This window comes from Pogona vitticeps, chromosome 7 (genome assembly GCF_051106095.1).
Source record: "Pogona vitticeps strain Pit_001003342236 chromosome 7, PviZW2.1, whole genome shotgun sequence".
In the NCBI taxonomy this organism is placed as follows: domain Eukaryota; kingdom Metazoa; phylum Chordata; class Lepidosauria; order Squamata; family Agamidae; genus Pogona; species Pogona vitticeps.
The window spans coordinates 32,064,219-32,091,629 of record NC_135789.1 but is presented as its reverse complement, the minus strand read 5'-3'; the positions used below and the strand labels follow the sequence as shown (position 1 = coordinate 32,091,629).

General features: G+C 51.7%; 2 protein-coding genes and 1 long non-coding RNA gene across 8 annotated transcripts in view; 1 reads left to right on the top strand and 2 right to left on the bottom strand.

Moving 5' to 3' along the window:
- Positions 1-7,386, bottom strand: part of NCOR1 (nuclear receptor corepressor 1) — a 64,210-nt gene extending 56,824 nt beyond the window's left edge. For 4 of the 6 annotated variants that reach the window (XM_078379162.1, XM_072978633.2, XM_078379161.1 and 1 more), the window contains exon 1: positions 7,048-7,139. The gene's annotated coding sequence lies outside the window, so the exon portion shown is untranslated. Of the gene's footprint in view, positions 1-7,047; positions 7,140-7,248 lie in introns of those variants that run through there. The other 2 variants (XM_078379160.1, XM_078379163.1) reach the window with 2 other exon arrangements.
- Positions 7,387-7,532: 146 nt separating this feature from the next.
- On the top strand, positions 7,533-27,078 carry PIGL (phosphatidylinositol glycan anchor biosynthesis class L). Its single transcript, XM_020809075.3, has 7 exons — positions 7,533-9,460; positions 10,619-10,718; positions 20,679-20,769; positions 22,030-22,097; positions 23,745-23,776; positions 25,494-25,627; positions 26,560-27,078. Exons 1-7 carry the CDS (start codon positions 9,178-9,180, stop codon positions 26,656-26,658), a joined length of 807 nt encoding a protein of 268 aa, XP_020664734.3. The 5' UTR covers positions 7,533-9,177; the 3' UTR covers positions 26,659-27,078.
- Positions 15,599-20,683, bottom strand: LOC144584034 (uncharacterized). Its single transcript, XR_013538035.1, has 2 exons — positions 18,519-20,683; positions 15,599-16,606 (listed from the first exon to the last, which is right to left on the bottom strand). It is a non-coding gene; the product is annotated as an uncharacterized LOC144584034 (long non-coding RNA).
- Positions 27,079-27,411: the final 333 nt, after the last annotated feature.

Here is a 27,411-nt window from a genome sequence, read left to right as displayed (position 1 = left end):
GAATATTCATTTCGTTCGGTGTTATCTGGGCTTCCTGACGGGCCTCAACTCTCCACCATTCCAGACAAAGGGTTTTCCCTACACTGATTATCGGAGTGAATCTGCAGCCAGAGGCTGTTCCACTGGCTACGACCTTTTCCTACCTTACATGCATACAGCATTTATATAACAGCTAGCGCTGCATCGCCATTTAACACTCCCCAGGAGAAACGGCAGGCCAAAAGCAGGCCGTCGGAGCAAAGGGAGACCATCTGGAAAGCAACCCCCCCACAAAACTGGGGAAAGAGGGGAGGGGCGCTTTGGTCCCATCTGCAAAGGAGTCACTTGATAAAGCAGTCAGGAGAAAACAGAGCTGGGGAATTGCTCTTTGGACTACACGTCCCAGAATCCTCTCTAGCCAGCCCATGTCAGGCAGGCGATTCAAGCAGCGGGGACTCCCAAATGAACATCTTTCAAGGAATCGTGAGTGCAAAGGGGCTAGCCTTGCAGGATAAACTGCGCAGGAAAACGGGCCAAGAAGGCCCAGTTCTTGGAAGACGGCTGGACTGAAAACCCCATCGGGCCTTGCCGGGGTAGATAAAGGTGGGGGATGCTGGGATCTGGAGTCCAACAACATCAGCAGGAAGGTGATCCGTCCTTCTAGCTATCCTTTTGCCATTTCTGACTACACCACAAGGCTGACACGGGGCCGGCTCTACGATCGGGCAAGGTTTCAAAACCCAATGGCCGGCCTTCTCTGCTTCTACCTGGAAGTCCATCTCTTTCCTGTCTCCTGGTGATTAAGCTAGTTAGTTTGGAGACCCAGGAAGCTTTCTTACGCCGAAGCAGACCTTTGCTCCTCCATTTCGGCCGGCATTCCCAACTCTGACAGGCAGGGAGAAACTCTCGTTCCGGATGAACCAAGCACCAGCCTGTTCAGCTTCCCAAATCAGACACAATCAAGCGGGTTTAGGGGGGCCGGCGGGTCCTTCACCAAGCAAAGGCGGAAGGAACTGGCTCCCTAAATCTCTCCACACATCGGGATAACTTTCCTCTCTTGCCACCCACTTCCAAGGGGCCTCAAGGCTACACCCTGGAGCTTCTCAAACGCAGCGCGAACCCCAGCCTTGTTTGACAAGTAGGCAAAAAGGCCACCGGCCTGCAAGACCCTCTTCGCTTCGCCCACAAATCCACGTCTGCCCTACCTACACAAATCCTGTGTCACTGAACGCGCGCCGTTCCGGCACCTCACCGCCACCGGCCCCCGTGGCACTGTATTTACTGACCAACCACTCATGCGGGCGGACCCTTGGTTTTAGACTTACGGTTCCCATCATTCCCCACCAGTGGCTGCTGGTAAAGCCGGAGAAAATCCAGATCCAAGCCCTCCCTGTGACTTGAAACTCACCAGGTGACCCTGGATCTGGTCTCGGTCTCTCTCACTCTCTTCCTCTCCACCAGACCGACCTCACAAGGGGGAAAACAGTCAGCAAGAGGGCCCTGCGGCCCTCGCCCCGTGTGCGGTGCAAATAAGGCTAATGGCTAGTAAATAAATACATTGGGTGTCATCCTGACCTCCGAGAGGAACTCCACTTGCAGGGTTACTTCTGACCTGCTCCCTTTTAAACCCTAACCAGCAAACAACGGATTACTCATTTCCTTTGCCAACCAAGTCACCCTGTGGGAGGTGGGTTGAACTCAAGGGCCAGCGGGACGGCCCGACTCAGAATCAAAAAGCCAAACTTTAAATCTGCCACTGTTTGGGGATTACAGCAGTTACAACGGTGGCTCCCAACCTTGGGTCACACAGGGGTTCTTGGACTACAACTCCCAGAAGGCTTCACCTTCTCGCTGCAAATCTCCGAGAGGGAACCGGCATCCACAAGCAGATGACATATCGCCAAGCTTATGTTTTCTCCCCAGCCGCCGCGGGATTGGAACCGAAGGTTTCCTGGTTGACGGCAGCCTCTTCCCCCCCAGGGTGAGCGCCATTTCCCCTGGAGTTAATCAATGCATCATCATCATGGGCGCTCTCAGGCAGCCAAGTGATAAATGATGATCGGCGAGCCGTCAGAGGTTCCGCGAGCGTCTCAGACCAAAGGGGAGGGAAGGAGAGGGAGAGAAGGTGCTCCAGGACAACTCCAGGCAGTGGCTCTGACCTTCGGAGGGAATGACGCACTGAGAAGCACACCCATACACACATGCTGTCTACGCAACATCAATCCAGACCAACAAGTGGCAGAGGAGGATCCTCACTGCAGGCAGAGCGAGGTTTCTTTCCTGCAGGGTAGGGGGGGGTGGGGAGGGGAAGAAGGGTCAGTGAGCCAAACCGGCAGGAGTTTTACACGCTGAGCAAAGTCACCGACACAGGCGAGGATCCACCAGCATCACACACCCTCAGAGTAGGAAGTGGCAACCTGAGGAGTGCAGGAACGGGGGGAGTGCAATAGCTCTCCCACAGAACCTCGGAAGTAAATTCAAGGGGGAGGGAAAGAAAATTAAGCCCTTTTTTTTCTATCAGAGAAAAGAAAAAGGCGTATCTTTCCACTGGCCTCCGGCTTCAAGACAGAGACCCAGGAACACGTGCCCACAGGAAGGCGGTGGCCGGGCGCCTTGGGACTTCCCCCTCTCCTTGCCTAAACCGGATCCCCACCAAACTTTGCTCCGCCTGATGTAAACTCTCGCATGTTCACAAGCCAAGCGCTCAGCCCGCCTGACTTTCTCCTGATAAACTGGACTACGGGGCCCATTCTGCTGCCAGGAGGATCGACACGGCAGTCCGACGGGTCAAGGAACAGGTGTGTCTAGAGGCGAAATAACCCTCCTGGCGCAGGTGGCAGCCTGACACTTTTGGTGGGGGTGGGCCGTTATGTAGAGACTTCCCTCCAGGAGACCCTCACCTGCTGAGACACCACCAAGCCACTCCTTAGGAAGGCCCCATCTCCCATCTACTTCCCTCCCCACACACACACACACACACACTCGCTTGAAGAAAAAATGGGTTTCAAGGCGCTACACCCATGGGTGACCCGGATGTTTCTGGACTTCAACTCCCAGAAATTCCAGCCAGCACAGTGAGGGAAAACCTGCGCTCCGGAGTATCCAACGTCCCTTTCATAGACGGAGCGGGCCACTTTTAGCCCCCAAGATTTCTTCCTCCTTCTTCTTTTGGCTGGACTACAACTCCCATCAACAGTAGCTCAGACAGCGGATGGCAAGGAAGCAGGGGAATTACACTCCTCCTCCAGCATCTGGTGTTGCTCTTGCTTATCATTTTTTTCTGTAGTATTCGTTTGATCATTTTTAGCCTTTGTATGCTAGCTTTCAATATTGTCTCTTTTTTTTTAATGATTCCGGCTGTTTTGGGTCCTTCTTAAGGAGAAAAGTGGGGTAAAAATAATTTAAATAAATAAATGAATTAAATTAATAATAAATTACTTTTTTCTAGTCCTATCAGCCTAGAATAAGGCCGGGAACCTTCAGCCTGAGGGATGATCTGGAGTCTAACTCCCACCGTCCCTTGCCAGTGGCCATATCAAATGGGGTGGATGGGATATGTAGGCCAAAAGACCTACAGGGCCAACGCTTGGGATATATTCTCCTACAGAAAAGGGGGAAAATATTATTGTGCTCCTCAAGACATAAACAGGTAACATTGCTCTTTTTTCCTCTGGCCCTTTCTCACCTCCTTGAGGTGCACAAAGGTAAGGACCTACATCGTCACAGGAGCAGCAACATTATTGGTAAGTTGACAACCCATGAGCACTGTGCTTACCAACATCAGCCGTGAGAAAAGGGCTTCCGCCCCCCCCCATGGTCCTAACAGTAAAACTGCTCACCTTAGCGCTCCCTGATGATTTTTATGACCTAAATTCAGTTATTCATCCTATCCGAAGGAGACCCGCTGAATTGGCGGCTGAGCAGCAAATCCACACCTACATAAACCTCAAGGATTCCAGAGTTCTAGTCTCAGTTGCCGCTGAACGTAAGCCTTCGTCCTGAAAATATCATGTCCATTATAAACCTAATATAGGACACTTTCAAACAGCTTAAAGTCCTTCTTGTGGCAGCCGGGGGGGGGGCAGTCTTTTAATTGCTGTCCTGGTGGGATTCAGGACCTTTTGACAGACAGAGTGATGGGTGTGGTATGATGTATAAAAGGTCGAGAATCACTCACCCTACCCTTCCTTCTCTCCGTCTCAGCCTCCATGTTATCTCAGGCCCTCTCCTCCATAAAGCCTTCCCCTGCCGTCCAGCACCTCCTTTCCCCAAAACGTACACTCAGCCCCACTGCCGTTCTGCCCCCTACTCCGCCGACCCGCCACTCTGGGCCCCCTTCTGCCTCCTGCTACCTCTCTCCTGTGGGTCGTTTCCCACCTCTTTTCCATGGTTCCACCTACCTTCCCTAGGCCTGATCAAGCCCCATCTCAGCCTCCGTCTTGCCTTCTCTGCCCGCCCCACTTTACACACCTAAGAGCCCTTTCAGGTAGACCAAGGGCAGAGAGACAGACTGTCCCAAAGCCACCTCAAGACTCTCACAGCCAGAGGGATCAAGAGCCTGGATCTCAAGAGGTAACCACACATTGACTTATCTTCCTAATGTGGGCTATACTGCTCCAATCTACATTCCTTGATGGGCATCATACATGGGGGAGGAGGAATCATACGCTGGTCTCCAACCCATCTATGTAGTGGCTTTCCTCCTCCACCTTCTTAATCTTCACCAGGCAGGTGTCAACAGCGGTTAGAGCACTACTTCCCAACTTCAGATCCCCAGGTGTTCTTGGACTACAACTCCCAGAAACCCTGACCAGCCCTGCTAGTAGTGAAGGCGTCTGGGAGTTTTAGTCCAAGAACATCTGGGGACCCAAGGTTAGAGCCACAAAGCTTGCCTGGGGTTAACGGGGAGACCTGTCACCCTCTTTCAGCTGGACCTACCCTGTTTCCCCCAAAATAAGACCTAACCTGAAAATAAGCCCTAGTATGATTTTTCAGGATGCCTGTCATATAATCCCTACCCCAAAATTAAGCCCTGGTTAAGTGAAACCCCGCCCTCCACCATGGTGCAGCAATCAGAAGAGGATGACATGACTGTCTTTGAATAAATGTAGATGGTTGTACATGAAAAAACATCCCTAATGCGTTTTTTGGAGCAAAGATTAATATAAGACTCTGTCTTATTTTCGGGGAAACACAGTATCTTGGCAGGGCTGTTGTTCTCCAGGACATGCAGGGAGGAGAAGTCTAATGTCCCTGGATTAATAGGGGAAAAAGAGAGGAGAAAGGAGGGGTGGCAGTTTCCTGAACTCCTTAAGGAGAGAAAGACCAGCTACCAATAAATTGAAATAAATTTTTGCATAAAAATATGCAAAAAGAAATAAATTTTTGCATAAAAATATGCAAAAACAGAGCTGCCCCTCCTTCACCCTCCCCATAATCAGCCTCTCTGCTCCTCTCTCAAGTGTGATCATCACCCTCTTCTTTCCTAAACAGTCTCCTCTCACACCCACCACCTCGATTCCACAACAAAACCTAATCTATTTCCGTCTCTCTTCCCCCCCCTCTTCATGGCTGTCTCGCCACCCTCTCCCCCAGCGGAATAAATAAGTGCCCATAATGGTACGATGTTACTCCCAAACAAACTTTGTTGGAAACCTGAGATGCGCACTAACAAAAATAGTACGGATATTAATGTAATAAAATGAGTTACCAATGGGAAGCGCAAGAAGTAAGGCTGCAATTTTGACCCAATTTAGTAGCTAAACACCCCTGAGAACAATGGGGGTTCTAGCAGCACCCTGCATAAGTTTAGTGGGAAGTTTACTTCCCCACATCATCTTCCACGAGGAAGTGAGAGCGTGCATTGGAATCACAGACTTAACGTGTATCCTAAACAAAAGCCCTATTGATCTGAAGGGGGACAACTTCGGCAGGGAAGAGTGAGCGACCTGTCAAGGGAAAAATGCTTATTTGCTGGACATCGAGAGCCTTGGCAGGCAAGAAGGGGGGATGATGGGAGTTGTTGGCCAACACTCCTGGAAAGCAAAGAGGAGAGCTAGACTTGGATAATAAGAACAATTAACAAGACTTCCGAGTAAACATGCTCAGGGTTCAGCCTCTCTTTCTCCTCAAAGGCAATTTTTTTTTCCTCCACCCCAAATTCAAACAAATCCAGCCCGTCTCTGAGCCAAGCCGGCAGCCTCCAGGTGTTGACACCTGCCATTCCTCCCAGGTCCAATCCTGTCCCCCCCCCAGGTTGGGCAAAGGGCTGAGGCCCCCAATGGAAGCTAGCCGGCCTTTCCGCCCCACACACACACACCCGGGACACAGACCCAGATAGAGATGGGTGTTGTAGTCCCACAAAAACTGTGGAGGGCCAGGAAGGAAGCGAGCCTGGGATTCAGGGAGCTGAGGTACGTCAGGTGGTGAGTAAACAGCATGGGGGTGATTTTCTGCCTCCCTCACTCCTCCCACTCTACTCATGCCCCTCCCAGCAAGTGTTGGGGGGATGATGGGAGTTGTTGGCCAACACTCCTGGAAAGCAAAGAGGAGAGCTATACTTGGATAATAAGAATAATTAACAATAATTAATGTGGCTTGGGGGGCCGCTTCCTTCCAATCACTACCACACGGGGCCCGGGGGATGATGGGCGTTGTAGGCGTGGGCTCCTGGAAGGCCAGGTGAAGGTAACAATAATAACAATAGAGGATGCGTGTGAGGAGGAGGAAGGGGCGAGAGAAACGGGATTTCTTCCCTTCCCCGCTTCCCCTCCCCCCCTCGCTACCGGGCAGGGCCCGGAGGATGATGGGAGTTGTAGTCCGAGGCGGGAAAAGGCAGGTGGGAAAAGCTAAGCCTCGGGCAAGGAAAAGCAAGGCAGTTCTGCTTCCGAGTAGAAGGGTTGAGGGGAAAGGGGGGGGTCCCGTTTAGCCTCCCTCCTTCTCCTCACGACCTGTCAAGAGCCACCACCACCTCCTTTCCCCTCCCGGCCCCCCTCCGGCCCCCGGCCCTCCCTCCAGTCCCCAGCTCCACCGGGCAAAGGCAGGGCCCGCTCGCCGCTCGCCCCTCACCTCATCCTCCGGAGCCGGAGCGGCAGCAACACCGCCTCCTCCTCCGCCACCGCCGCCATCTTGGCTGCCCCCCCTCCCCCTCCCTCGCTCGCTCCCCGCTCCCCTCCCCCCTCCCCCTCCCTCCGGCTCGGCCGAGGCCCCGCCCTCTCCTCGCCTTCCCCCTCAGCGCACCGCGTCCTGACAGCTGTACAACACCCTCACCTACGAACGCGACGTTAAAATTAATTCTACCCCCGCTGCTACTCTTCCTTCAGGCGAGCAGTAATTGAAGGTTCGACTCTTTTTTCCGCAAAACGGGATAAACATTTGGGCAGCGACCCCCTAAAGTGGAAACGGCGTCACTACACCCCTTCCAGGACCCTGCGGCGGCGACCGTAGAACCCTCCCCTTGGGCCGCTTGGGCTCGGGAGAGTAAGACAGCGGCGGCGGGCCAATGAGAGAAGAAGGACGAAGGGGGCGTGACCCTGAGGCGCGGGCCAATGGGGGAGAAGAGTTGGGGCGCCCTCCGAGGCGGACGTGATAAGAAGGAGCTTAGGAACATAGAGATATTCATTAGAAGTATACATCAGATGGCCATCCCGAGGCTCCAATGAAAGTCTTATTTTTGTAATAATTACTCTTAATTTTTTTTCCACTTACACAGATGAAAACCACAGGCACGAAAGTATGGACTGCGAGTTTTGCTGATTTTTTTTCTTGATAAGAATGGGAACAAAGATGCAATAACGTCCCATCCTTTTGCACGTTCAGCTTTTGCAGCGACCTGTTGTTCCTTTATTTGGTCCAACAATTTAGCACACAATCAACAACAATAACAAAAAAAAAATCAAAAGGCATAACCATTTAGACTTATGCATTTGAAATCCCACCCAAACTTAAAACAAAAGGCTGCCAATCGAGACCGGATTTCAATATTCATGATTTTTTTTTACTATTTTTCGTGTATCTATGGCTGCGATAACATGAGCCTGTTTTTCCAAAGCCGCTTCTGCTGGCCAATCACTGAGCAGCTTCGATGGGCTTTCTGCCCCTCCAACAACCTCATTCAGCGGTGATAAATCGACCAATGAGAATACAATATGGTTGCTGGGCGGGGCAACAAGTTTGGCAACCCTCCAATGGGGATGTTGAGTAACTGAAACATTGCCAATTATAGTTCCCTGCAAATTCACTTGTAACCCTTTGCCGAACGCGTTAATTAAAAGGACTTGTTTATTTGAGGCGTGTTTTAAGCATAAATAGGCGGCCTTTCAAATCGATGCGTGTTTCTGTATCTCAAATATGCATTGTGTGTAATAATGCTATATAAATATATTTGCATGCATATATGCACATAAATGTCCTATTACTGTATTTCATATACAGTACTGTACATCCTTTTAAGTGTAGTGTAAACTGCCTTGGGTGCCAGTTCTAGAAGAAAGGCTGTGTATGTCTGTGATGCATCTGTCTATCGATCTATCTATCTACTTGCATAAAATATACATGCCAAAGTATCAGTATTGATTTAATATTCTACAAACTGCAAAATTTCTGATTTTGTGCAGTCAAGTTGCCAGACGTACGGCGAGCCCATGGATAAGCGACCTCCAAAAACCTGACTACACAATACAATTTAGTCTTTTAAGGATGCCACAGGGTGTTCTTCGTTGTCTGGCTGGTTTTGCACATATAAGTCATCAAGTATTCGCCTGCAGAGTATATTATGTTACATCCTGCTGCCAGACTCCTGGTGTTCAAATAGATCCACCCGTTTTAATCCGTCCGCCTGTGTCTCCCTTCCAAGAAGCTACCGCTTCCTTTCCTTCCGTTCTCCCCATCTGCCAAGGTGTGCCCAGGATCACTTGCTGGTTGTGGACTAAGAAGACCAAGGTTCCAGTCCTTATGGTTGAGGGAGCCTGGCCTCGTCACTCTCGCTCTGCCTGACTCTACCTCACAAGGTTGTTGTGAGGGTCAAAAGTGCGACCAAACTCGAGGAAGGCCTGGATAGAAATGGAAGTGATCGATGTGTCGCCTTAGTTCCGCTCTTGTTCCATAAGCAGCCCGGGTCTTTTGCACGGCCGGAACCATCGTTTCGGGGCGCCGGTTTCTAGCCGGACCCTTCCAGGCCTTTCCGCCTTTTCCCGCGCTATGGCGGCGGCGCTGCCTGTTCTCTTCCTTGCTCTTCTTTTGTTCTGGCTGGCTTTGTCCCGGTGGCTGCGGCGCTACCGCGGTCCGAGGTGGGGTCGGGAAGGCCGGAGCCTATTAACCGACGGACCACGGGAGGCGGCGGCGGCGGCCTCGTGGCGCGGCCGAGATGACGCACCGCGCGCCTTGTTCGTGACGGCGCACCCTGATGACGAAGCCATGTTCTTCGCCCCCACCCTCCTCGGCTTGGCTGGAGCCGAGCGGTGGCTGCTCTGCGCTTCCACAGGTGAGGGGCGGGGCCTCGAGCCGCAGCCCGCGTTGCTTAGCAACCGTGACGTCGGCGCTAGCGGCGTTCTCTCTCTCTTCCCCCAGGACTCTAGGGCGTTACGTCACGCCGCCCCGCCATTTTATAACGGCCTCCGTGACGTCACGAAATAAACATTGACTTTTCAGTCCCTCCACATGACGTAATGGGTGCCATGAGTCACTTTGACGTCACTGTGACGCCCTGGCCCCTCCTCCACTTTGCCGTCCGTGTGCCCTATCTGTAAAATGGGCATTATATTTTTTTTAATTCCCAGTATTAATAACAATAATTGTTCATTAGATCTCTTAATTTGAACACACACTTTTATACAATCTGTTGGATGACTGGGACTGTTATTTACGCGCATTTACTCCTTATGCTGGATTTCAGCATGGGACGCAGCAAAAAATATAAAGAATTTTAATGTAAATGTTATGTCCCTGTGTAGGGCCTACTGTGTTTCAAACATGTTTTAATGTGTTTTTAGATGTTACAATAATTTAGTTCAAATTTATTGCACTGTATTGCACTGATTATGTTATGCTGTGCTTCCTTTATGTCACTTCTTGCTGTGAACTGCCTGGAGGGACTGTTGGACAGATAGATGATATAGAAATTAAATAAATTCAATAAAGTAGTGTCTGTTGGGGACAGCCTGTGAGTCTCAAAAAGGGGGAGAGCTTGCCCCAAAAGCTTTGTTTGGGGGGGGAGGTGTGCTTCTCAACACAACACAGACCGCCCAAGGGGTGTGTTACTATAACAGAGCTTTTTCAGTGGTGGCTCCTTCTCCGGCACCTCTTTAGCCAGGGCGCTTCTTTGGTACCCCAAAAGTCTACCTGTGGTTTACACAGTGGCTTGACAGGTATATGAACCTTGAGCCCTTGAACAATTCACCTTCCGTTTTCCCATCCTTTCTTGTAGTTTCTTTCCTTCAGACCTCACAACCTTTAAGGTTCCACCAGGTTCTTTCTGCAGGAACAGCCCGATGTCTGATGTGACCTGGAAACCCTTCTCTCCTTTCCCTCTCCTTACTTTATCAGGACCTGTCAGACACTCGTTTTTCAGTCGGGGAGAGAGGATGGCTCCTTTCCGGACTTCAGCAGAGAACCTGACTATCTCTTTACCTTTTTTCCTCAGGAAATTATTACCATCGAGGGCCTGTTCGTAAGAAGGAACTGCTGGATAGCTGCGCCGTGTTGGGCATCCCGTCTTCTCACGTGACGGTCATCGACCACAGGTAACTTTCAGCGATTTTAAATGGGGAGAAAGCGATTATTATTTTGCTTTTGCCTGGAGGGGCCCCTCACGATTGGTGAGGCGATTGCACCCACATACATACAAACAAACCACCCGTTCTCTCGTCTCCATTTGCACAGATCTGTGGGGGCAGGAGACCTCCAGACTTTTGAAAAACAACTGTTTTTGGAGGCGGGGATGGTGGTGGTGGTTCTGATAACTGTCCCCCCAAAAGTAACTTTTCCAGGAGGTGTGTGATATTCAAGGAGTGGTTCACCATTGCCTCCACAGACATGCGCATACAATCCGTTTTGATGGCCAAATGGGGATTCGAAACCAGATCTTGTGAGTTGTAGTGCCTCGCTCTATCCCCCATGCCATGCTGGTTCTCACATCTAAAATGAGCAGCTGTCTTCTTAAAACAAACAAACAAAAAACTTCCATTCTCTTCTCTTTCCTTTTCTCTTTGTCGTTGTTGTTGTTGTTTGTGGGAAGTGGCAACAAGCGGGCCTGGAAGGTGCCAGGAAAAGAGAAGGAATTGGTGGCAGAAGCGTTTGCAACTGGGCTTTTGTGATCTGCAGCACAGCCAAAGGAAGCAGCCATGACTCAAAGCCGTGGTGCTCTACCTACCAAGGATCTGGGCCCTGGCCGTTCCTTTGGCTTTTTTCTCTGGACTGGCAGAAAAGGGAGGAGAAGCGGTTATAGGAGAGGCAGGCGTGCGAGAAAGCACCACTTCCTGCATTTAAGCTTGTTTTGCAAGGTTTCGGTGGCAGAATCAGTTGTGGGTTCGAGAGGTGAAGCTCTGAGCCAGTCAGAGAGGGCAGGGTGTGTGTGAGCTCTCTGCCTCGCTCCAGGATCGTTTTGAAAGCCACATAAATTATGCAATCTTTTCTCCTGCCGTGTAAATGAGCCGTGCTTTTATTCAGGCGGGGGACTACGCACGGCTAATGCTGTGCCCTTCTGGTTCTCTACTGGCGTCGCCTGGTTTGGGAAGGAACAGACCTCTATGGGCCACGCACCCTGACCAGGCGAGACCCCTGCCCAGGAGATTCAAAAACTGGTCTGGATTGCTTCTGCCCATGGCATGCTGGGAGGTGGAGGGATCCACACCTTCGGATCCACTGCCTCAGGGAGCAAAATGTGTTGGACTAGAACCCAGGGCTTTCCCAAGGCTTGTTGGACTACAGGTCTCATCGTCCCTGACCGTTAGTGCCCACGGAGGTCTCTGTCTGGAAGCAACCTTCGGAAGGTCGTGCTTCCCGCAGGCTTGGGTCTGGCTAATTTTGAACAGGATGCGGATTGTTAATATACTTAAAGAACCTAAACGTTCAATATGGAACGCAGGCATTCAGGCCATGTGGCGTCCAGGGTCAGGTCCTGTGATTCCTTGCACAGATGGCAGTATCGGTGTGCTGTTTTGGTTTTGCAAGTTTCAACTGGAAATGTGCCAAGAGACTCTTTAGCCCAGTTCAAAGTCCTTCTGGGTTTCTCTCCCTCCTGCCTTGGGGTCTGGCAACCCCAGTGATTCGGGCGGGGGGGGCGGGCGTCTCCTTCCGGCTCTTGCATAAAAGGACAACTGCAGAAAAGCTTCCCCAGCGGGAAGTTCTCAAAACAGGAAGCTATTTCTGGTGGGGTTTGTTGCCACCGCAACTGACCCACAAAAAAAAAAAACTATATATGTACACACACACACATCTGGAATTCTCAACAGAGAAGAGGCATTGCAGTGGTGAGGCTAGAGAGGGAGAGTGGAAATCTGAAAGGGCGAGCAAAATGCCTCGTTCCAAAGCAGAGCATAGAAATATTGCTTTATTTTGGATCACAAATCCCAGAATCCCCCTTTCAGGTTGAACCCTCGGCGTTTCCAGTTTTTAAAAAGGGAGAAGGCCACCAGTGATGGGAAGGACCGTCCCCTTTGCCTGAATCCCCAGGGACCGGCCTGCGGTCAGGAGCCTCCCCCCAAACCTTCTGCCTACAGGGTTGGACTACAAAGCCCAACCTCCCCATAGAGTCTTAGGGGGAGCGGTTGAGCTGATCCAAAGGGCAGCAAGTTAGGGAAGACTGAAGCAGACATTACCCACAAGACTGGAGGGGAAAATGGGCTTTAGAGCCCCAGGTGGGGCCCAGGGAGCCCTTCCGGGAATGGCTAGACGCCGTCATCCCTCCAAATGGGTGAAGCTGCCTTGGAGGATGATGGGAGTTGCAGTCCAACTGCCTGTACCAAAAGGATGCCAGATTGCTAAGCTTTGAGCTACAAAAATATGCCTGAGAGGAAAAATAATTTTAAAAAATGATCAGGAAAAGCAAGGGGAGGCATGATGACCACTAGAATTTTTAAGAGTCTTTCATTTGAAATAATTTTATTTAAAACTGTCTTTTCCGGGGGAGGGGAGAAAGACATGATGTACTCACATTTTTACCTTCACACCAACCCTGCGAGGTGGGTTAGGTCTTGGCTCCTCCATTCTACTGCCTGGCTCAGGTCGAGGAAACCTCTCTTGGCTTCCATTCCTCTTGTTCTCTCCCCAGCTGGGCAGGCCAGGGGGAAGGCTGGTGCCAGAAAACCCACCCGCCCCTCCCATCATCCCAAGGTCAAAAACCGACCCCTTTTGGTTGGCTTCCCAGGCCCCTTCTGAGCAAATTCTTTGGATGGATGATTGTCTCTCGACACTTTGACTGTGTCTTTAGTACTGCTTGAGTTTCCCATTTCCAAAAGGGATATATTTTTTGTTTCTTTTTAATATTTCTATACTTAAGTGTGTTTGGCTTTAACTCCTGCCTGTTTATGATGTACACCACCTTTGTGTACTCATTGCTCTGTTCTTAAATACTGTATGGCCTTTAAATGCTGTAAGCCGCCTTGAGTCCTTTTCTAAGGAGAAAGCCAGGGTAAAAATATTTTAAATCAGGTTAAAAAAACACAAATTCCTTCTGGTCGCAGCAAAAACACCCAAGAGTCCTCTGGCCCTTTCAGCGCTAACATACTTTATTTGGCCTCAGCTTTCATGGGCCGTAAGCCCACATCTTCGCATGGAAGCAGGCTCCAAGCCAGGAGAAACTCCACCAAAGAAGGATAGCATTTAGGATACCCCCAAACACTTGGTCTTTAATGCAGCTGAGTGATGCTTCGAAATGGTCTTTGTCTCTCTCTCTCTCATGAAATTCTCTCTCTTTTTTTTTTTCTTCCCCTTCTGCCATGATTGATTGCCTTGAAAGTTTACTGCAGGGACCGGGGAGAAAGAGAACAGAAAGGAAAGCTGGAAGGGGGTGGGAATGGCCGGCTTTGTCACGGGTTTTAAAAGAGCTTTCCTCCGCCTGCCGCACACCTCCTCCCCCATTCCCACACGATTCCTTTGGGGGGGAAAATGAGCCTCCACGCTCTGGACAAAAGATGGATCCTTTTCTCCCAGCGAGCATCCTCAAGTCAACCTCAGAGAGAAAAGAGGCACATTTCGAGGGAGGAGAGGATTTGGAGAAGCCTGGGTGACAAGGTGCTCTGCAAATCCAGACACAGAAAGGAGGCAAGGCTTCCTCCCCCACCCACCCCCCCGTCAACCCGTTTCCCCTTCCTCACGGCTTTCAGCATTGTTTGGTTGTGTTTAATTCTGAGAGGTATTTTATTTTCCCCACTAATGGCTTGGTTTATATAGCATTTATTACACCCACCCGGTCGCTTGGAAGGCTGTCAGAGCCACGTCTAAACCAATATGTAGATTCCAGGAAGCATGAGACAGATTTGCATCCACAGGGATTAACTGTCTAAAAAAAAAAAGTCATGGCAGAAAAGGAAGAGATGGTGGGGAGGGAAGAGGAAAGCAGGAGAGACGTCGCTTGATGACACTCCTCAGTCTGAAGGAAGGGCTGTTGGAGGAGAGTTGAGGAGAAGCAAAGCATGGCTTCACTGGCTTTCCAAAGATGAGAGTGGTTGGTGGCCACGTTTCTTTTCACTTCCCCTTCCTCAGGCTGGTCAGATTTATTTCTTCCCCTATATTCCTTGTTGATTTGTCAGGCTTCTCCGAGGAGATTCTAAGATCCTTCAGCCCCGTTAGCCACGGCTGTTTTGTATCCCTGGTGACTATAAGACAGGGCTGTGATCCAGGTTTGAATGTGGCTGCCAAGGGAGTCTCTCTCCATCTTGGCCCCCTCATCTTCGAGATGGGGCAGGACAGCCATGCTATCCTGCCACAATTTGACTAGATGGGCGGGGTATAAATTCAATGAACAAACAAACAAACAAACTTGTTGTAAAGATAGCTCATTTCTATAAAGCTCTTTGATTTCTGCATAATTTCTGTGTCTGTCTTTGTAACGTAAGTACCAAGTCACTTCTGAAAAGCCCCCAAACTTCGAAACAAAAAACTGGCATAGGAATAAAATGTCCATCCTGCCATCAAATTTACTGCAGAGGAAGACATCCTGGCAGGAATACAAGGAGAGAGAGAAACTCAATCCTCACTGACAGCTCAGCAGAATAAAAAAGTCTTGCTATTTTCCTCTAAGCTTAAGGCAGAGGGAGCCAACAAAATCTCCTTCCAAATGGAATCCTGCAACCCCTGCATATTTCAGTATTTCTCTCCCAAAAGGACATAGCGATCTAAAGCATCCTTTTCTGGTCGCCTACAGGGTGATTCGTACTCGCCCTAGGTGACCCGGCTGCTCCAGAATCTGCTTTAATTTGTTTTGACACCAGATAAAAATGACTTGACTAAGGAGCTTTCCCCCCTCCTCCTCATTGCCTTTGGGGCAAGGGGCTGAGTTGTACATTTCAGCTACAAATTTACAGAGTCGTTTTTCTTTTTCACCCATTGGCTAAAGAGTTACACATAGGCACTCCGTCTGCCCAAGAGAGTTCTCCTAAAGCAGAAAAACCTCGCTCCGAGGAACAAGGCAGGCGGGTGATTTTTATTAATGCAGGAAAGTAGGTCAGCGGGTTTTAATTGTGGCGCTCAGCAGCCCAATGTGGTTCTCGTTTCAGGAGTGAACTCGCCTGACACCGCAGATGGTCAATTTCCTCTTCCCAGAATCCGGTCCGCTGCGGCTTCTGTGCCGATTGAAGGCGGGCAAATATGTGACTTAAAGGCAGCCCAGGCTTCTCCTCCTGTCCTCGCAGGGACATGTCAACAAAGAAGCAAAACAGAGCCAGGCCAGGAGGAAGCCAGCTGGACGATGAAGCCTTTGCTTTATCTGCCGACAGGAAGGGTCAAGAACGTCAGAATGGCCCTTAGGAGGTTCATGAACAAATTCAGATAGACTGCTCTTGCTTGGCAGCTCTTAGGCTGAACTCTCCTGTCTCCCTCTCTTCTCTTCCTCCAAAAATTCTCCATGGCTGGATTGAGAAACAGCAGTGGTTCTGCTCTGCCTGGCCTTCTGCCCTCACTGAGCCTCCAAGCAAAGCAGATTTCTCTGGCTTTTCATCCGCCTCCTGAAAACACACATATTTTCCAAAACTGAGGAGTGAGCATGATGCAATGCGAAGGTAAAATGTCTGTGGTGGCCTTGTTGGGTTCTTGTGTGTTTGTTTTCCACACCATGTCTATACGCTTCCCCAGTCTAGGCCCCGCCCTGGAGGTGGGGGACCACGAGTCCCATCATCCTCTGCCAGGCTGTGGGCAATGGGAGGGGTAGCCCAACGTTCCTTCAGGGAGGAAGCGTGTTTCGATGGCTCTTCCAGTCCGATAGAAACACGAAACAGCGTTTAGGGGGTTCCTCCCCTCGATCTCGGCGGGGGAGTTGACAGTGGGATGGTTTTAATTTCCAAGAAATAAATTCAAACAAGGTTTTGCTCGAAAGAACTGAACGCAGGGAGCTGAAAGCGGCGCAGACGACAGACAGGGGAGTTCGCTTGCCAACGGTTCCTGGAAGGAAGGGCGCTTCGCCATCATCCCGGCCCTGTAGAAGCGGAGGGGGAAATAAAATAAAACATGCGGTTTAACTCCGAAGAACTTTTCCATGGGGTGCAGCTCTCCCGAGGAACTCCTGCCTGCCTGTATGACATTCAAACCCTCAACACTGCAAAGGATTCAGGGGGTGCGGAATATTTGGGGAAGCATTTTGTCTCTGCTCATGGAGAGCTGAAAACAATAGGTCTGTCTGGTTTTTTGAAGAAAACCCTTCTGGCCTCACTGATTCCCTCTGACGGAGGGGCCCCACAGGCAAAAGGAAGGTGCCGTCTCTCCTCTTTGCCCCCCTTCCCATCCCGGGATAATCAGCTCTTGGTGCTATAGGAAAAAGAAAAAGAAGATAAAATGCCATCTGTTGAACCGGCAGTTGTTATTGCTGTTGTTGCGGGCCACTGTGGTGAAAGCAGCCACCGGAAAGCGCTCAAGGCAGGCTGGGTATTGTGCCCAGGGTTACTCTCGATCAAGGGAGAGGCCGAGACGTCCTGCCTCCTCGTGCGGTTCCAGCCCTTGGAACCTCAGGGTTGCATAATATTTGCCTTTGAAAGAAAGAGAGAGAGAGAGGAAAGGTCACCCGGCTTGGCCAGCTTCCTCCTTGGCTCTCAAAAAGCCTCTGTTCTTTCTGTGTGTTTGCGGCCGGGAAGGAGGAAGAGCTGAGATGGACAGACGGATGGACGGAGCGGAAAGCAAAAGCCTTCCTTGATGAGACACAAGCCTGGGAAAGTTATTCCGAAGGGGGATGGGTCAGGGTGAAGGAGTTTCAGCCCAGCCCTAAAGGAGATCCAGGGCAGATTCTAGGAGGTGTCTGTGGAAAAAGTAACTTTTCCAAGCTCTCGTTTCTTTCTTTTTGCTCGTTGGGCTCCTGTCTACTCCCATCTCTTCGTAGCCTCCCCAAGAGCAGAGAACAGGTATCGGAAACGTGACCATTCCCCTCCTGGCGCTCAAAGAGGCACAGCCAAAAAGGAAAAGGCTTGCAGAGGAAGGTGGGGGGAGAGAAAAAGCAAACTGAGACAGTGGAGTCCCACTACCCAGGTTGTGGCCCTGGAGCCAAGCGGAGTGGAAAGGAGTAGCCGCTGGAGTCGGCAGGCAGCCGGAAGGACGGGCTGGTCTGTCAGCCCAGACCCTCCCTCCCTCCCTCCCTCCCTCCTCAAAGGCGCATCACAACGAGGCGTGGAGCCTCCTCGTCCAACTCTCCTTAGCGCGAGGAGGAGGACGCCGTGTACCAGCCTGTTCCGCGGTTTCTGTTTCTTTTGAAAACAGTCCCCTTGGAAAAAGGACAGGGCATTTCCGTGCTTCAGACCAGGCGCCACCACTGGCCTCTGCCAAGCGGGCGGGTTTCTTTCCTGGCATCGGGAAAGTTGGACCGCCAAGGCCGCAGCTTCGGGATTCGCCACCACCCACCCACCCCGTTTCCCCTCTTCTGCCTTCCAGAGAAAGGGGGGGGGAAATGTTGAGGTATCCACATACACACAACACACACAGAGAGAGACACACATGTGTTAGGATTTCTCAAGCTGAAAAGCAGACCTTGGAAAAGTTACATTTTTGACATCTGCTCCCATGATCCCCCCCCAACAAACGTGAGCCGTGGGATGCTGGGAGTTGTAGTCACCCCATAAGTTCCAAGCTTCAGTGCCAAACAGAATCTGGACCTCCCGATGCACTCTCACCACCACGGCACCGCCCTGTCTCGGCGCAATCCCTCATCCCCCCCTTCCTGACTTCCGTCCACCCTGTTGGGTTTTCCCCCCTCCCGGGGCTGCCTCCCACAAGTTGTTCCCATCTGAATATGGACGTGTTCCTGCCGCGCCTGGCCGTTGCGTTCATCCGCGGCCCCTTCGTCAGACGGAGGCCCGATTTCACATCCCGATAAGCGGTGGTGTTGTCGTCTCTGAGAAACGAACCTGAAGGCTCCTTCCAGGAACTCCTCCATCATTCAGGAGAGGGAAGCTGCTCCGGTTGTCCGAAGGAAGGGCTGGAGACAAGGCAGGAGATCCGGGCTGTCGTCCGTGACTGGATCCCCTCTCTCGATCTCTCTCTTGCTCCTCCATCGTTCTTCCTCTCGGCTTGATCTGTCCTCACAGGGCTGCCATGGGGCTGTTTAAGATGGGACCGGTCTCTTTCTCACCTCGTAAACCTGGAAGGTTAGGGCTCCAGCGTAAGCTCCTTGGGGCAGGGATCTGCCTTCTTGTGTTGCCCCGTGGGGCCTAGGAGCGGGCACCGGCTTGCCCTTGGCCTCAGGCAGCAAAATGGCGAGGGATGGCCTCGATTGGCGCCCTGTCCCAGTTCGGGTCACCCTAGATCGAACACAGCCTGCCCCTCCGTCCTTCGGCACAGCTTGTGACCGGCCGTAAATCTGCGATTCTGCCGGTCCCCTCCGGGAACAGCATGTTTCATCTTTGGCAATGGGGCTAGGATCGGGAGCTGGCCCCCAGGACCCAAAGGACCTCTGCCCCAAAATGCTGAGCCCCACAGCTCCCCCCCCAATAGGGCTTCTTTCCTCTAAGGGGCCCAGCGCCCTGAACCACAGTCAGGCTAGGAGAAGTGCCAACATCTCCCCCCCCCTTCTATGACCTTTGTGACCCACTTCGGAGGCCACGGGGATGGAGAGGAACGGGGCAGGGACTCCAAAGGGCTCCAAGGTCTGTACAGTATTTTCCTCCGGACCCATGCTGGGATGGGTCAGTCTCTGGGGTGGAGTTATAGAAAGTTCTGCACCAGCAGGTCAAGGGCTGTCAGGATCTAGCATCATCATTCCAGGACATTACTGGAAAGACACACCCTCCCTGAAAAAAAGACACACACACACACACACCACATGTCTGTGAGTGTTGTCTTGCATCTGCAGAAGGGGAAGGAGGGGAACCCTTTTGAGAAATGGGGGGGGCTCAGCCCTCCCTCTTCTTCCGCATGGGGCAGCCAGCCTTCTTTTTCCTTTCCTTGTCTTTTGCGTCCTGCATCCAGCATCCACTTTTGGGGTGTCTCTTTTGCGGGTTTATCGCCTCTTCTGTTTTGAACCCGGCTCACGGGAGCCTAAACCCCGAATCCCACCTCCTTCCACATACTGTGACTCATGACCGGACGGTCGTTCCAATGCCTGTCACAATCGTATCGAAAAATCGGCTTTCACGTTCAGTGAATCCACTGAGTCCCAGACTTCCGGAACCGCTTAACTAATGTTTGGACATAAGACAGTTTCAGTTTTGTGCTTCTCTCTCTCCCTGAGCAAGACAAGAGTTAATTTTGGCTCCCCGTCGCCTTCTTGAGCTCCCCGGGGACTTGATCTGCCTTCTCCAGCTGTTGGTTTCCATTGAACTGGCGTGACCTTCATCCCTCCGAACGAGTCAGAAGCTACCGAAGGCCTTTTCGAGGCAACTCTGCAACATTGGAGCTTTGCTCCTTATCTTGGGGAGATTTTTGTTTGTTAAACCACAGACGGGGGGGACCCTTATTTTCAGCCTTAAAAGAGCACACAGGGAAGTCTTTTTGGCTGCAAGAGAAGCGTCGTGATCGGGGAGGGTCTGGGGGTCACCACTTTGAGGAGCGGGCCAGCTGCGATTCATATCTGTTTGGACATTTTCCAGCCAGCAGGCAAAGCATGGCTCAGGCCTGCGCATGGTCCGTTTGAGAGTAAGCCCCAGCTTTCTGACCAGCAAAGCACTGCTAAGCTGAGACAGCCCCTCTGCTCGGGAACGAGCCCCATTCAATGACTTCTGGGCACGCAAAGCACAGCTTCCGGGCATGCAAAGCATAGCTTTGTTTTGTGGTTCATCTGTGCAGGAGAAGCCTTGGTGCCACATCTTCCAGACGTGCAAAGCACAGCTGAATGCTTAGCACCAGGCAGTCACTTCCAGGCATGCAAAACCCAGCTCATTTTCCAGGCAGCTGCTTTCCTGCCTTCAAAGCACAGCTCCATTTGGAACGTATCAATAACTTAGGGAAGTGGACACAACTTTTCTTTGTTGTGTGTCGGCTGCTTTATGAAGAGTTTTTATAAGCAGGATTTTAAAATAATATAAATAATAATAGCCATTAATGTCAATGTTCTTTCTTCTCTTTCCTAGAGATCTTCCAGACCATCCTTCTGTGAAATGGGATGTACAGCTTCTCTCTTCCTTGATCCTTAAGCATGTGGAAACCAACCAAATCGCTCTGGTAAAAAAAATAATACACAAACACACCTCTTAAGCATTTCCTTCTTTTAGGGTGGTGGGGGGTGAAGCGTGTGACCCTGCAGCTCTCATTGGACGGGTGGGTCACCTCCCCTGGTCCCGAGCCAAATTAGCCAATGCTGAGGGGATGATGAGACTTGGAGTCCAAGGACATCTGGTGGGCCATAAGTGCCCCCCACCCATTTTCTCCACCCAATGGAGAGAAGGTCGGCTTCACCAGGGGCTTTCCTTTCTCGTCCCTGGAGTCCCCCCTCCTTGTGGGAGAAGGAGGAGAAGGAGGAGAACGTTTCCAAGATCCGGTGCCCAGAGGGTGGCCCGAGCACATTGGCTGAGAGAGGAGGAGGGACAGAGGAAGCCTGAGAGAAAGAGGATGTCTCCTCCTCCTGACGGCACCAGCCCCAGCCGGGATCCTCCTCCTCCTCCTCTTCCTCCTCCTCCTCCTCCCTCTGGGACCTTTCCCCTACTGCCTCCAGGCCCTGCCTTGTGCAACCGGGAGGGAGCCCAGCCAAGGGTGAGCCCGGGCAAAGTTGCCGGCTCCTCCTCACCTGACGGGTAGAACAGGACCGGCAAGCCCCCCTGCCCTTCCTGAGGCCTGCCGCACCACACGGCCCCCCCCTTCTTCCTGGCCTGGCCATGGGCCAGGCGGTTACCCGTGGCCGCCACCCTCTGGCACCAAAACGGGGTGCTCCTGTTTTGGGCTTCGTCTGGAGGAGCCCAAGAGCGCTGCCTTCTGGGCTTGGGGAGCACATTCGCTTTGGATCTCCTGAGTGCTAACCACTCCCCTGCACTGCCTCTCGGCAGGGCACCTTCTCAGCAGCCGGCTCCCAGAGGCTGGACCTCATCCAACTGTGTTAGACCTTTTTGTTCATTGATTTAAATCGTGGCTGGTTTCCTTCCCTCCCCCCCCCGGGCCACACAGAAACCTTTCAATCTGGATGGGCTGGAGGTCTGTGGACCACAGCTCCCATCATCCCCCATGGGCTGGGGCTGATGGGAGTTGAAATCCAGGAGGACCTCTCCTCCCCGCCTTTAAATAGAGAAGCGCAGGGACCACGAGAGCAACATAAATTCTTGAAATCAGAGACACCCCGTCCTCCATTATCTTTAATTTCGTAGAAAAGCACGTCTTGCCGTTTTGTGCTGAGAGATGAAGGTCACTTCTCATAGCAGTGAAAACATAATCTTTCTCTGTCTATATGTGTGTGTGTGTGATTTTGTGGTCCTCTTCCCTGCCACCCCTCAGATAGTGACCTTCGACGCCGGGGGAGTCAGCGGTCACATGAACCACGTCTCCCTGTACGCCGCAATCAGGTATCCTGTCTGCTTTGTTGGTTTATAAGATTTTTACCCCATCTTTCTCCTTTAAAAGCCCCAAGGTGGCCGGCAGCTGTTAAAAGCCAATCTTTGGAAGCTGAAAATAATGAGTACACAAATGTTAAAAAAGAATTAAAGAAGTATTTTATTAAAAGCGGTCCATTTTTCTACCTACCGGACCCATTTTTCTGTCCCGCCTTCCACTCCTACAGCGAGCTCATGGACAGTGCTAACCATGGCTCTCTCCTCTCTGTATCCCTGAGTTTTTTCTTCTTCTTTACAACAACTCTGCGAGGTAGGTCAGTCTTAGAGGGAGAGAGAGAGAGGGAGAGACAGCCTGGCTCATGGTCACCCGACAAGCATTACAGCAGAAAGAGAATTCAAACCTGGGTCTCTGCGGTCCTAATCCCGATGCCGTAAATAAGAGGGGCATGGATTTGCATCTCTGGACTACAATGCCAAGAATCCCCGGGATCCAATTTGGGGCGTTGTAGTCCCCAACAATCCCACCCCGTGTGCTCTCCACCTACACAAGGTCTCCCTGCTATTTTCCCTTTTTGGAGGCCCTGGAGATGAGTTGGGGGGGCCGGGAAGGGCCCCCTTTTCTCCCCCTACATCACGTGCCCATATTTGTTCCCGGCTGCGGACAAATCATCTCCCCCTCTCTCTCTTTTTTCCTTGCCGGCCCAACCGCAGGACGTCCGAACTCTTCCAGCAAACATTCCCAAAATGGCCATGGGCGCAGAGCAGGGGGAAAAAGCCGCCCGGCCCGGCGGCAACCTCTCCCCTCCTTGGAAGGGATCCAAGCCCGCAGAGCTGGGAAGAAGAAGAAATTTAAAAAAAAATTTAAAAAAGCCCCGCTCTCCCCTCCCGTCTGTGCGCCTGCAGCCCGGCTCATTCCCATCTATAGTCTTCAGGGGCGGGCCTGGGCTTTGCCGGAGACCCCCACCACAGACGCTTTCAGGGGCAGGCGAGGGGCTGTGATTCAAGCTGTGGGTCCACTTTAGGGCATGTTGATTTAAGTTGCCGCAGGGTCTCTGCTGAGGAAGCGGCCGTCTGGGCTGGCTGTAACCCCTAGGCGGCCCAGCCGGCCACAGCGTGGTCCAGCCAAGATTTTCTGCAGGCTTTTCCCAACCATGGAGAGGGCAGGAACTGAACACCCGGCCGTCTCTGTGCAAACTGTTGGCTCCTGTACTAAGCTACAGCCAGTAAGATCCTAGTCCTCATGGTTCTCGAGGCGCATCTGAGCTATAACTTTGATTTCTGTGAGGTCCCTTTAATTGCACAGGTCAATACCAAGCAAGATAAAGGGCAGGCATGCCGGATGGATCTAGGGCTGGACAGTTCCTTCTCCCATCATCCCCTTCCTGTTGGATCTGCTGCCTGAGGATCATGGGACATGCAGTCCAGCCACTTCCAAAAGGCCACAGCTTCCCTTGACCTCCTGTAAGGAGATCGAGGGGGTGACCCACAACCCAGCTCATCCTCCCACCGATCCCACAAGGGAGGCCACACAGCACGACACGGACAATTCCAGTGTCCCCCACCCACCCCAGCTCAGCTTTGTTGCTCCACAGAGATTCAAACCCGTGTCCCTCCAAATCCAGGACATTCACTCATCACTGCCATGTTTGCCTTCCACAGGCACCTGCGCTCAAAGAGGAAGCTTCCGGAAGGTACGTTACGCCATGCAGGTCCAAACCTCCTTTGCCCACCGGACACGCTAACTTCTTTCTCTTAGTCATATTTGTGTCTGTATGTGAACGGATTCATTTTTTTAAATCTGCTAATTAATCGCAAATGATGTGCCCCGTAGACAGTCTGAGTAGGGAAGAGACTGGACGAGGAAGCAGATCATTGGGACGGGACCCCACGCAGGAAATTTCGGGCTTTGGGGCCTCGGCGGTCCAGCGCGTAGCGAGAAAGGGACCTCGCGGTCTTCAACGCTGTTGCGTTGTAGCAGATGGGCAGAGAGAGCCAGGACTGCATCTCTGCCGAGCCCCGAAACTCCCCTGGTGACCCCAGGCGAATCGGTCTCTGTCTTCCTCACTCTCTCACACACACGCACGCAGTGGTGCTACCTCGCAAGGCCGGTGTGAGGGCAAAGCCGAGCAGTCACCCTTTAGAAGACAGCCTTGAATTTACGGAAGGGGGGCGGGCGGGATTTTAACAAATGAACAGATCTAAACCCTTCCATAACCTTTCTCGGAGGGGGGGGGGAAGTCCACCTCCTTCTGATTCCTCTAGCCGTGGCTCCCCATCCAGTTCTCGTGGTGGTCCTGTCTCTTTTTCCAGGTAGCCGGGCCGGTGGGTGACGAGCCGCCTTTTTCGAAGGAAGAAAAGACCCCTCTGGCCCCTTCCGACAGGGTCACCGAGGGCAGGGGAGAGAACATGTCCCCCACCTTTGGGAGCCCTTGCGCTCGCTAGGAAATCATCCTCTCCTCGGCAGGGTCTGGTTTTTGGCCGGCGTTTAGGGTCGTCCAGTGCCCCCTGGTGGGATCCCGAGGCAACTGCACCAACTTTGCCAGCATAACCCAGCACCACCCGGAGAAGTTACTTTGTCAGGGGCGCTGGGAGAGGATTCTTGGGAGTCCTGTTTTCGCCTCCCAAGTAACTCTTCTGACCTCTCAGCAGCTTTACTGGGGCCACATTTTGCCGGCAAACCGAAATGGGCCGGGTAGAAAAACTCTGGTCTTACTGCAGGGTCGTTCCCAGCCACATTGAACCCGGTTCAGTTTCGGTGGCTTTCTGCCCCCCCTCCCCTGGGCAAAGTCCTTTCTGCACCAGCTCCAATGTTTAACCATCCTTGGTCCCTGTGTGTTGTATTTGTCGGTTGTCTTTTAACCACCAGGAGGTGGAATCCTGTATGCATTCTCCCTTTCCAAACTCAACGGCGCTTAATATTTCTTGATAGACTCAGATAGGATTCTGCTCCTAGTTTCTTGGTATGGATCCTGTATGGAGGAGCAGAGCAGGAAGGATCATCGCTGCCCCCATTATTATCCATTTCGTGATGTCCTGTACTTGAAGTGTATATGTGTATGAGAGGGAGAGAGAGGAGGGGAAAGAGAGATTATGTCTCTCCTCCTTGTACAGTACTTATTTTCACAACAGCCCTGCCAGGTAGCGGGTCAGGCTAAGAAATAGAGCATGATTTACCGAAGCCACTTAGTAAGTTTTGGTGGCTCAGAGGGGACTTGAACCCGCATCTTCCCAGATCAGCTTTTGACCTGTTGCATCTCCACCTCCCCCCCCCCCCCAAAAAAAAGGCCAAGTCTGCCACGTTCTCAGGTGGACTTGCTTTAAAGTGAAATCTGCCTAAAATTGGCAGTGTGAAGAGTCAAGGGCAGGGTGCCCGTGCAACGTCACCCGGCTTTCTCTCCGCTCGGCCAGGCTGCCGCGTCCTGACCCTTGAGACGGTGAGCCTTTTCCGGAAGTACATCTCGCTCCTGGACCTCCCCATCAGCTGCCTCCAGAACCAGGATGTGCTCTTTGTGCTGACGGAAGAGGAGGCTGAGGTGGCCCAGGTAAGAGCAGGCACCTGCGCGACCCCACCCACTTTTCCCTTTGGCCCCGCCCTTCACCTTTGGCCCCGCCCGCTGCTGGCACGCAGCTCCCTTCCCTACAAGGCGGGCCATGGATCAACGGGGAGGCCGCGGCTGCCTCGTCTCTTGTGGCACTGGGGGATTTAGGTGGCGATCCTGCAGAAATCTGGAGCCTGGGAAAATGTGTTACGTTTTGGACTACAATTCCCCAAATCCCCAACTCTGTGGGACTTCACTTAACGCGTGTGCAGCATTATACGCCTAAAGCCGTATCCCTTTCAGGAGGTGCTGATTCCAGCAACCCTTGAAACAGCAGACAAGATGTTATTCACTGACACCAATAAAAATTTTCCAGATCACAACTTGATTGCCAGTGCTTTCCCCCAGACTTTGATCCTGGTCTCACTTCACAAGGTCTAGGGCTGACCGTTCCTGAGCCTGAATAGCCTGCAGTCCTTTCTCAGCTCAACGGTTCACTGTCCCCACGTTGCTATTATATATTCAGACCTCACAACAAACCACGGCTTGCATTAACCATGATTTGTTACTTAAGGTACGAATTCCACAGCATACATCGAATTTGAATTGTCCTTTCCTATTTCTCAGTCTGTCTCTCTTTTGTTAGCTCCTGTTTTCAGGATGGGAACAGTGGGGAAACAAGCCGAAGATAAGCTATAGTTATGTCTCTGGATGTCGTAGCAAGCCATGGTTTAAACACAGCTCGTGGGTTATTGTGACTTCTGAATTGTTAGTAAGGGCAATTCAAACAGCACAATAAGGTGGATTTTGACAAACCACACCGCGGTCTGTTGTGACGTGTGAGCAGAGTCAGGGGCCTCCTCCAAAGCATACACCAGACCTCAACGCAATCTAGATTGAAATAATGATTTCCCCCCCCTCTCTTGCCCATCCAGAGAGCCATGAGGTGCCACCGCAGCCAGTTCATGTGGTTCCGACGCCTCTACGTGATCTTCTCACGCTACATGGTGGTCAACTCGCTTCGTTTCCTCTAAGGGGGGGGGGAAAGGCCTTCTTCCAAGTCTTCCAAGATGACCAGAGAACAGCAGCTGATGCAGCATCACGAGAAGTGTGGTTGCACTCCTGCCAACCTCTGTCTGTGCACTGGATCGGGTGAGCTCGCCCAAAAAGCTGCACCAGGAATTCTGCCTCTCCTGTCTGGTTTCGCAGGTTCCCACCTTGAGCTGATAAGAGGAATCTGCCAGTTGCGTTTTTCTTGCCACGATGGAAGCCGAAGGCACACAACCATGGGTTTGCCTAAGTTCCTCTCAAGACCGGAAAGAGGAAACCTTGCAGCTTAACATACTGGACAGGGAAGGAGCGATTGGACCAGGACTTTTCAGATATTGAATGTTTTTTAAAAAAAACTAAAACTTGAAATAATGACAAAAACCATTAAACATGGGCGGACCAATTACCCTGTGCTTTTTCCCCTGCCTTGCCTAGCTGAGATCCTTAATGCAGATGTGGGAAACATTTGTGTGGCAGATGTTTCTGAACTGTACTCTCTTCAGCCCCAGCCAGTGCAGCTAATGGGGGAGGGATGATGGGGTTTGTAGTCCAGGGGCACCCTCAGGAAGACCACACACTTTCCCTCATTTGGCTCATCTCACCGGTCTGTTGTGAAGATCAAACAGGAGTGTTTTTCCCCACACACCACTGCTTCACAAAGGAACGATGGCTTGTACAGGTCAAACCAGCTGATGTAAGAGTCAAGGAAGGAGTTTAAATTTCTTAATACCTTTTTA